The sequence below is a fragment of the Hordeum vulgare genome, chromosome 2H (assembly GCF_904849725.1).
Source record: "Hordeum vulgare subsp. vulgare chromosome 2H, MorexV3_pseudomolecules_assembly, whole genome shotgun sequence".
Classification (NCBI taxonomy): domain Eukaryota; kingdom Viridiplantae; phylum Streptophyta; class Magnoliopsida; order Poales; family Poaceae; genus Hordeum; species Hordeum vulgare.
The window spans coordinates 557,003,001-557,014,520 of record NC_058519.1 but is presented as its reverse complement, the minus strand read 5'-3'; the positions used below and the strand labels follow the sequence as shown (position 1 = coordinate 557,014,520).

At 38.1% G+C, this 11,520-nt stretch overlaps 1 protein-coding gene across 1 annotated transcript; it reads right to left on the bottom strand.

Moving 5' to 3' along the window:
- Window positions 1–912: 912 nt before the first annotated feature.
- Window positions 913–11,287, bottom strand: LOC123430521 (cytochrome P450 87A3-like; the record flags this gene model as incomplete). The annotated part of the gene is made up of 10 exons (XM_045114388.1): window positions 11,076–11,287; window positions 7,833–8,157; window positions 7,518–7,667; window positions 6,949–7,200; window positions 6,371–6,460; window positions 6,148–6,226; window positions 5,810–5,916; window positions 5,154–5,287; window positions 3,584–3,667; window positions 913–922 (listed from the first exon to the last, which is right to left on the bottom strand). Coding segments are annotated over exons 1-10 (1,443 nt in total), but the record flags the coding sequence as incomplete, so codon positions are not given.
- Window positions 11,288–11,520: the final 233 nt, after the last annotated feature.

Below are 11,520 nucleotides of genomic sequence, written 5' to 3'. Positions count from 1 at the left end.
TGTTGGTACGAAATGAAACCAAAGAGACCGAGGTTAAGTTGCTAAATTCGTTGCTTGTAAGTCAAAACAAAAGGGAAATACTCTTTCCTTACAACTTCAGATGAGTGTTGCTGTGTTCTCTGTATACTCGTTTTCGCTTACTCGAGGTTAATTAGTAAATATAATTGATGAGTTATATATGCGTGCGCAGTTACCACTGGATTCTGCTCTCCATTAAGCTTGACGCGGCAAAAGTAAGTGTCTTAGACTCGAGACGTAAAGATCCCGAGGATTATGTGGACACGACTGCAATGCTCAAGAATTAAGTTCACTCAATACTGGGACCATACCAGCATGCAACTTTCGTTAATTTCCTGATATCAAGTAATCATTTTCTTTGCCTGACAGGATTTGGAAGAAGTTCACGAATAAGGTTCGCGGTATACCCAAATAGTTGCAATTTACGCACCCCCTAGTAAGTAGTACTAGCTAGTTCCACGCATCTCTAATTGATTCAAATTTTCATCAATATATCATTACCATGCTTGCTTATCAGTTTGATTGAACTCTATATATTCTCGTAAAGTGCTTGTACCAGGTAGTTGGGACTAAAAAATGTGCATACTACGTATGCGAGTTCATTCGCCTCTCGACCTCTGGGCGGGGCATCTCCGACGAACAATTTGAAGTACGTAAATAATATTCACAATTTTATTTTATATATTACCAGAAATTGTACTGAGTTTTATTCATATATATGCATGTATTGACCCCCTTCTTTAAATTAGATCTGGAAGAAGCGGGATGAACCCTATCAGATGATGGCATACGAGCAATTAAAGAGGAATTGGCGGGATTCTTTCTTGACCACATCATACCTAGTGACGGAGAATACCATGTGAACTATTTGTGATTGGATCTTAGGTAGATGATGTTAGGCATTGTAAAAGATGTTAAGTATTGTAAATGGTTTCCTTCATTTTCTTATTAGCTAGCATCATCTCTCTATATGTATAGTAGCTAGCATCGACCAAGAGCGGAGAAAGAGAGGACACTTCTCTCTATTAGAGAGCTAACACAATATGAAACTACTAAATTAACCCTCCAACCCCCCCCCCCCCCCCCCCCCGCGTTCAAAAAAACAAAAACCCCAGCTCCGGCCAGATGCTGACGCGTGGATGCCATGTTGTCTCGGTTGATGTGACCAACCGGGACTAAAGAACCTCCTGCCAGGGCTCGCCGCATCGGCCACGTGGAGACCATTCGGTCCCGGTTCGTAAGCGAACCGGGACTAAAGAACCTCCTGGTAGGGCTCGCCGCATCGGCCACGTGGAGACCATTCGTTCCCGGTTCGTAAGCGAACCGGGACTGAAGGTTTTGGGCTTTAGTCCCAACCATTTAGTCCCGGTTCAAGAACCGGGGCTAATGGGCCTCTGGAACTGGGACAAATGGGCCATTTTCTACTAGTGTGAGGCCATCGCAACTCTGTGGCGACTCAAAGGTGTTAATCAGGAACGGGAGGCGAGTTTACCAGGTTTGGCCCCTCTGATGGAGGTAAAAACCTACGTCCTATTTTGTGTGTATTGATGATGAAATCAATTACAAGGTTGCAGATTTGCCTCACCTAGCTCTCGATCGATTGTTACTTGAATCTATTGGCCCTGGAGACTCGCCTTTATATACAGGTCGAGACCCGATGTTTACAAGAATCTGTGTCACGTTATGATTCGTGATCCGGTATGTCTCTAAGTCGCCTTGCCTTTCAGGCAAGGTTATTCATGCCTATCTTCTATCTCTTGGGCCTTGACCCACCACCGTCGTAGTAGAAAGCTGCCAGGCAACTCAATGGAACAGGCCGCCTTGTACCTTTGGTCTTGTTCGTCCAGGCCCATCTTGAGTACAATCTTAAGCCGCTATAATCATGACCTGGCCCCATAGGGCGGTTACGCAGCAGGGTAATATCCCCAACACATCGTGACAATAGTGTGTCGTGGAAAGAGGAGCATGCCATGCACACCTTACTGCAACGATGCAACGAGGGGGCCACCCACTGGTTTTTTAGGCATCTTGGGTGGTCTACATGCCTTGCTGCAACGCTTCATGAGTGTTAATGGTAGGCGTGTGACACTTTACTACGTCGAGTGGAGTAGTGGAGCAGGGCTACGTCGAGGGCATGGCGGAGTAGGGAACTGCGCATGGCCGAGCGAGCATGCATGCAACAGCGGGCGGACATGGGTGCTGCGCGTGGGCGAGCAGGCATGCAATTGACGAGCGGACACGGGCGTTGCATGGACGCTGCACGTGGGCATGCAGGCTCCAACCGACGCTGCGAGTGGGCCTGCATGCAGCGATGAAACAGGCGGTGTGCGCGTAAGCTTGAGCCATGCATCGCGTCAACTTGTGTCATGGGATTTAAATGAACGGTCGTGATGCGCCAAAGGGAGATGCTGATTCAGCCAATCTGTGCGTCCCATGCGGATTGATGGAGGTGTAGCTAACCCTAGCGCTTAATCTCAACCGTCCACACACAAAGATCAACGGCCCGGAAGGGTGCGGGGTTATGCTGGGTTTTGAGAGGTTTTGAGAAGATTTATCTCATTAGCGTTGAGCATAACTAATTAAAAAATCAAACAAATATAAAACTTGCGCACATAGTCTTCTTATGTCGTATAATAACAAGGAAAAAAAATATAAATATGGTTTACATATATTTTTACGAAAGGGCTTAAAACAAGTGAGAGACCTCAAACACTTTCAAATGAGCAGAACTAATTCAAAAAAAATCAAAAAATATAGAACTTGCGCACATAGTCTTCTTATGTTGTGTAGTAAAGAGAAAAAAAATATAAATATGGTTTACATACATTTGCACGAAAAATCCTTCACCCAATTGTCTTTCCTGAATCAATGTAGTATGGATTTCAAGGGAGAGAGTAGGTGGGTTTTTTAAATGAAAAGTGCCAAACCTCATCAAAGCATCATTTTAGAGTGACTAAGAAAAATCTGAACTTACTTTCTCATTTTCATGTTTTAAACCTATTTTATATATGATTTTCTATTAAATCATGTTTTTTAAGAAATAAAATAAAATAATAGAAGATTGATCCAATAAACAGTGAGACTTCACATTTACACTATATAGGTAGAATAGATATGTAGAAAATTTATTTGGCTCATTTAGACAAGGTGCAAAAAAACTTGCTTAGAAATGAGGTAGTTTACCCTATGTTCGGAGGTCATTTGAAACACACTTTTCATGACTACGAGTTTAACTTAGCAAAAGGGCTCACATTGAATATCTAACAAACATATTTGAGTTGAGCGAGTTGAGATAGCATTGAAACATCAATACCCGAGCCCAAATTTGAATCTGAGCCCAAATTTGAATTTAAGCAGAAATTTGAATTTTGCTTCAAGATTGAATTTAAGTTTTAGAACAATGACCAAATAAATTCGAATAGAAATATGGGGATACATAGTGTGTACTAGTACACACCAAGTTACAAATATTATTAAATTATTTAGCGAAACAACAATATTGTGAATCCTTCATGGTCGTAGAGATCTTGCAAGTATTAAAGCGTTAAATATCGTGCATCAATATTTTGGAAGAAGTTGGATATGAAAACCACAAGGAAACTGAAGTCCAGGAGAAAGCACCATGGTCCCTCCCTTGATCACTTTCCAACTGTAGAAGGCACACACAAGTATAAAATTTAGAGTAAAGATCTATGTGAAAAAGTCTCGCAAGGAAAAAATATTTGTACACAACCCTACATCAGAAAAAAAAACATAGCATTCATGTTTTTTTTGATAGAGTAATGCACTGCCAACATATTTCCAATTAAAACGATATTCTATTTCTTTTGTAATTAACAGATTGATGATGTTGTGTGCTAATTACCTCCATGGGGGTAACACTAACCCTTAATTTGAGAGATTGATCCAAGAGGTTATTTTTGGACAAATCAGATTCAAATATTTAGAATTAGTTGTGCGCTTACTAGTTTGCACTAAAGATTTTGCGGTGCTAGCAACTTTGATAGTTGATTTTTACGAATATACATGTAAATGATCTTAAATTTACAAAGTTGAACGATGTTCTATAGGAAACTAATAATATATTCATATCTAATCAAATACATATTTTGACTAGTTAGTATCCATGAAAGAAATTCTAGTGCATGGTTTTGACGAAGTCATGTGTCTTGGAGAAAGTAGTAATGATTTTTTTCATAAATAGAAACTTTCCCTATAACATATAAAGGCAATGAAAATAATATATATATTATTTATCCAAGTTTTATATATATATATATATATATATATATATATATATATATATATATATATATATATATATAAGAACATGTATATACAACATAATTGCGCTAGTGAAGTTACATGCACCCTCCTACTCATCATGCTAACACACTTGCCCCTAGTGGGGGACCTAGCCCACTAGGCGAGGCTGAGCGAGCAGTGCTATAGTACATGCATTTTTTCTTTTATTTTTCTAGCCTTTCACCTATATGGTATAAAAGCTATTTTCAAATCTCAGGGTGGGTCATGGCCCACCCTGGCCGCCCTCTACCTTCGCCACTGCCCTCCCTTATTCTAGGCATTGCATCCTCCATTAAGGCTACTTGTTTAGGTTTCTTCTTCTTGTCTAGCTCAAAGAACGTCAACGCATACACAATAGGGTTCAAGTGGATACAGACACCCGAGATCTAAGGGTAAGAGGAATGGGCATTATAATGTTGAGCGGGATTGGTGGCTATTTAATTTTATATTTTCATTTCTAGTGTATCATTTTCTTTTTCTATTTTTAAAGTATGTTACCTGAAACTCATAATGTAACACTGGTTTTATTAAATGATTTTTTCCATTTTCATACTAGAACTATTTTATTGAAGTACATATACACCTTTTTGCAGCAGAGTTGGTTCAATTTGAGTAAGATATGATAACTAAATATACATCTTGTCCCCAAGAAACATAGTAAGAACCAACGATGTTTAACGCCTAGTGTTGTGATTTATATGCAAGCAAAATCTATGACTACATGAGTTTAGACTCACGTCTCTAATATTAAATAAGAGTTAAACAATACTTACTATTGTTGGTAGAGTAACCATTTATTAATATTTTGAGTTCAAGAAAGGGCAATTTACCTGTATTTAGTAACTAAGAAATGTAGAAAGATAGCCATTTGTAGCTTAGCAAAGTCGGCACCAACACATAATCGTAGCCCGCCTCCAAAGGCCATGAACTCCTTTGAGGAGCCACCCACTGGTTCAGTAATATCCTGTGTACAAAGTTTTCACTAGGTTTTAGAGAGAGTTTTTTTTGCATAACAATTAATACCTCCCTTTGTTTGAAATTTTCTTAGCAATCCCTTTTTTATTGTTTCAACAAGAAAATATTAGAGATTAAAGAACCAAAATCTATGCATTCTCCTACATATTAATTCCTATATTTCCATTCTTAATTCCCACTTAAAAATAATTCAATACTCCTTATGCTTATTTTTTAGAAATATAACTTTTCTTAGTTTGTAGCTATTGAACATGAGCTACTTTTCCTTTCTTGGAAAGGTTTTGACCTAATTTTCTCTTGTAATAATATAAAATTCTGACTATGTTGTGGATGCATATTAACTAATAAGTTTAAACCGGGATACTATATAGGAAACATTATGATAAAATATCATGTATTTTGGATACAACATATATCATTCAACCCTATGTTGCTCTATGATAAGAACAAGTGTGTTGTCTTATTAGAAGTGACATGAAACATCCCTTTGAAATAGACAAATGGTACAAACCTTCCATCTCCAAGGATTGAATGCATTGGGATCCTTGTAAATAGTAGTATCGAGATGGATGCTAGAAGGACTAACCATAATCTTCGATCCTTTTGGGATAGTGTAACCTGCACGAATCACAAGTGTATATGCAATACATATCGAGACATCATTCGGTTAAATTGTTGCAGCCTCTGCCACCCTTTCTCTACCCTCCTTTTGATTACAAACAGGGTGCACACAAATTACTATATGTGCACAGATAAACGCATTAGAAAACTGCCCATGGGCCTCTCATAAATCTATGATTGGTAATCCTAATATCACACGTGTCTCGTCCCCTTAGCAAATCTTCTCACCTTTTATATGAACTTCCTCTATTGCTTTTCTAAACATTACCGGAGCGATGTTAGCCAGCCTTAATGATTCATGTATGACCTACAAATAAAAATTAAGCTAATGAAATAATGCCACTTGTAGAAGTGATCATGTCACTAATTATACAATAAGAATAAATAATCTTATATTTGTGTATGGTTGATGTCATGCAAAAGAAAGGCCGAAGAGAGACAAACTATATACATGAGATGTAAACTTCATGGACTTGTATTCCTCCCATGTGATTTCAGAGTTAGGGTTGGCCTTCCTTTTCCGGATATTATTGTGCTCCTCCTGGAATTGATACATTTACCTTAAGGTTATTTGTATACGTGAATTACCAAATTACACATACACACACACACACACACAATAGTTTCTTGGATTATGGATAAGAAGGCCTTTGGGTGTTACCGGGTGTAGTTTTATCCACATGCATTCCAAATGATCTAAGGGGTTTGTAACATACTGAGTATATGGTGGTAGTAACAAACATATACAAGTCCACTTAGACGTGACTGCGTTTTTGGTGCCATATGATACACATCTGTAACTATAGCCATGAGCAAGATGGGTATTTCTTATATGGTTAGTCGTGTATATTTTGCTCAATAATTATAGATGGAAGTGCTAATGCTATGTATTGTGTGTAACACAATGCACATATGTGGAAGTATGGCTAGTAGTGCGGGTGAAGAATTCTAGTGTGTACGTCTCTAGGCAAATATTGTTTCTGGACTATTAAACCACTTAATTGTCTACTTCCCTTTCTCCACACTTACCGTTAATTCTTGCAGGGCCTCGGGATTATCAGATAGAAACTTGAGTGCAACGGTTATACCAGATGACGTAGTTTCGAAGCCCGCGAACAACAATAAGAAGAGTAAATCCAATGCAATTTTCTCACTCATTAAAGTCTTGTTCTCTTTCAAATCACTGATCAAGATATTTATAAAATCAACACTCCCCTGACATGTTGCCCTCTTCCTCTTATGAAGCAACTCTTTCAAGATCTTCATGACATTCTTCCGGCCCTAGTCAATGATGCAACCATACGTATATCAAAAGCTGATTTCTGGGATAGTGTTATAAAATATATTTTGAATTTGTGCATTGAACTCACATGTGCGAGCACCATGGAGCCCAATTAATCAGGCTATATATTCACAATTTCTGTTTGAGGAAATAGTATTGAGTGAAATTCATCTCACATATTGTTCTATACTAGAATTCAGTGGTAGATCCAAATGAGTAAGCCAGAGTTGTTAATTAGTAGAACTTTTTGTATGTATATTAATTTGTTTGTGCTATTATATGGATAAATATGTAGGTTGTAGTAGTCCCTAGTTACCTGCATACATTTGTAGAATGATGTGCGAGGAATGTAAAGTGGAAATGCTAGTAGTCCTTGAAGAAATGCATCAAATTCCTTCCACAACTTCCCATCCGAGCTTGAGGAGTCATAGCTGATTAACCGCTTTGCCGTGATGCCAAATATCATCTAAAATAAGGCAATTTTGTAGTTACTTGAAACCTCATCTATATGAATAAGATTTGCTAATTAAATAACAATTCAATGAAATAATTTTTATATCCTAATTTTAATCAAGTTGTTCAACTTAAACCCGAATAATATCAACATAGGGAGATAAATAGGAGGACATACACTAGCGGTTGCCTCTTTCACTTCGATACTAGGAAGATCGAGCCAGGAGAGTAGACTGGCCTGGGCCGTCTGTTGTACTTCATGGAGTAGAACCGTCCTAAGGTTTTCTGGGCCGAAGAGTCGAAGTACCAGACTCCTGAGGTGCTTGTGGAAAGTCCCAAGTGTTGCGATAATGCAGTCAGCTCCCATGATTCTCATGAGAGACTCTGGATACCATATTTGGAACAACTTCTCCTCTTTTTGGAAAACCAAGTTGTTCAGATCTTGATCTAGGGAAACAATGATGTCTTCACCGATCAAATTTGTCCTAAAAATTGGACCATACCTGAAATTTTAGCCTTCCATGATCTTAGTTCAATTGTCATAGAACGTTTGGGTAGTTCATCCATATAAAATGATCAATATCCGACTAAGAGCGGCCTTATAGAATCGTGTCAGATCATCGGTGATTATTTCATTTTTTGTGGAAACAATAACTCGTTTTATTTGTTAAACTTATTTTTGTTAATATCAACATGTAATATTTTTTTTACCCACCAATGGTAAGCTCATAAAAACCGTGTCATTTTATAGCAGGTTACACGATTCTCCACTCTAGTTATCAAGTCATTAATCATCTGTGGTCACCAACCAATAATATTATTGCACTACGATGATAGATAAGTTTGTCCAGTAAAGGGTGAAACATAATGTCTTCTTGCCATACTTTTATTGCTCGATGGTGAATTGATGAGTCATGAACTTACTCAGACAACTGTAGATCAACCTATATCACCTCCTCGCTATATGTACATAATGAAGGCCTAGTAATCCTTTTTTAGAAACACACCAGCTCAAGCATTATAACTTGGAGCAAGATACTTATACATACTACCACCTTATCCGTTTAAAGGTCCCACACCATATTCCTAGATCAACAATTTGACAAACGTCACATGAGACGAGTTATATCTCTCAAAAAATACCATTGTAAACTTCCAATGTTATAATCTTCCAATGGTATAAAACTATTAATTTTGTGAATATAATGTATATTATATTGATCACATTGTCAATCTAGGGATACGAATGAGCATTTCAAACCACAAACAAGGTAGTTTGCTACGTGACTTCTTATGCAAAGAAAGGAAATGTTGTTAGAACTTATCCCATTGGCATGCATCATTGTTGTATTTCGGAAAATAGGAATTGACAAAATAGACCATGGATCAAATAAATTGTTGAACCAGAAAAAATATTTGAAATATAGAATTGTGTAATTATTTCTTGTTATCAAAAAATTGAAATGCAAGTAGAGGCAATCTTTGGTAAGGACAAGTTTTGTTCATGGCCACATCTTGTCAAACTTCCAAACTTCGATAGAAAGTTGAGTATCAAAAATATAGCAAGGCAGGTGGACCCCGCCTTTCTTTTCCCTCTTGCAAGGTGACTAGTAAAAAGTCATCCTCCCCTCGATCTTCACAAGCGAGCCCGTGGATTTTCCACCCCATTGTTTGCCGCTGGGCAAAAAAGACAAAATATGGCGGCGAACCAACCATGTGGGGCCTCAACCTCTACCTCTCTTCTCGCATTTGATGATCTTCGCAAAATCATGCATCATATCTTTAGTTTAAATTTTTCGTATGGATAAGAATGATTATTTAGTTGAAGGTTTAATAGAAGAAGATATATGATTCACCCGCAAAAAAGAAGAAGATATATGATTGATTAGATATGACATGGGTTGTTTACTCGTTAGTTTATCGGAGCTAAGACAAGTCATCAACACTGTATCAAGGGAACGGTTATAGTTTTGATGTCATAAATATCTTAAAAACAACGTGCTCGCAGCTACCAATATATTGAGTAACACGGATTTTTATTTATGTTAATGCAATGGTTAACAAAGGAATCACCCTTTTGATTTCAACGCCTATCTATTTCTTCTATTTCATCACCGATTACCTATGAGAGCATAAACATTTAGTTCTATACTCTACTTCATTTCCAGGTTAATTGCTCCGTTTGCCACGAGCCATTCCTGCTGTCCCTCCTTCTTGATGTTTTTCTTGCGAGGTCCTCCTTGTGCATGTTATTGGGTTCTAGAACATAGACCGGTCTATACCTCACAAGTTCAACTTACATGAGAGGACAAAATATAACCAAATCAAGTTTAGTATATATGTCCATTGATTTCAGTTGTGGCCCTTGGAACCAGACATGCATAAAAAATCTAACTCTAGTAGTTTGGAGGTTTTGTTCTGAACGCTGGATCACCCCCCCACTTATGCAAATTGTCGTGAATTGCTGTAATTTTACTATATCTGGATCATTTACATACAGATGACTCTGTGTGTCGTGTGGACACACAATCGAAGGTCCTAGTGGATAATAACAAAAAATATTAAAAGTCATAGATTCCATTAAAAAATAAAATTACATGTGGTATCTTTGGAGGGAGTTGTGTTAACCAAAGACAATCTCGTCCGTTCCAATTGACAAGGAAGCAAGAAATGTAGTTTTTATACTCATAATGAAACAATCAATCACCTCTTTTTCTAATGCAAGTTTGCACATTGTACGTGCTCAGTCATCCAAATAGCATCTAATTTGTATCCGTCTACAAGTGTTCTCAATATTTTTGATCATTTGTTGGATTTTATTTCAATAGATTCAAAACACTATAAGAGGGGAGTGTAGTATGTCTTATTATATATGATCGCTTTGGTTATTTAAAATGATTTGGTTTTAATAGCGAAAACTCTATTCCTTTGAAGGTCATTCTCTGTCGTAAGCACTCGCTTCGTTCGTGATCTGCACTACCAACCGCTGTTTCAAGACGGTGTTTATGCGGTTGGAGCGAGTGTTTTGGATTTTTTAGCCAACATGCGTGGAAACATACTTATCGAATCAGCACACCACCTTCTCCGACATAGACATAGTGTCAGCCTATATGACACTATTGTTGTCTATATGTATTCCTTTTTCTTTTTCTTTTGTTAGACTATTGGTATTTGACTGTGTGCATCTTACATATGCAGAGGTCGAGTGTTGCTCGTCGTATCCGTTTGATACTACATTTTAAGCTAATAAAAGTGTCTACAAAAAATCTTATTGCAAATTTATTAAAAATCCACCAACCGCTTAAAAATAATCTGAGCGGGTATTTACATGATATTGTTGTACGCGTAACAACAGGTTTTCTTCAGTTGCATGCGTCACAGTAGGAGTCAGACGATTAAACTGATTAGGAAGAGTAATTACCTATCTAGACGTCGCTTCAAGAAAGGGGTCAGCTCGAGCGATGGGCTCCGGGCGAAGAACTCGAGCGACTCACCGAGGACGGGGAAACCACGCGACCCCGGCGGCAGCATTGCCCCTGCTTTGCATGGTGGACTCATGTTCCATCTCATGACAAAATGGATCAACCAGGCAGCCAATAGGGCTGCCATGCCCACGAGAACAACCCAAGGCATGGCCACAGCTACAGGGATGGAGGCCGGCATTTGCATGTGTGTTCACTAGAGAGAGCTTAGCTAGCTGGGTTTTGGCTACCGTATCTCTCCTGCATGTGATTTATACTACATTCCCTAAATCTAGACCCGTTTAACTTTTGTGGATTTGTTGAGTTTATTTAGGGTTCCGAATTGATAAATGGGGTGATGACACGTGTGATTAGTTTGGGATATGACGGGGTATATTTTGACGT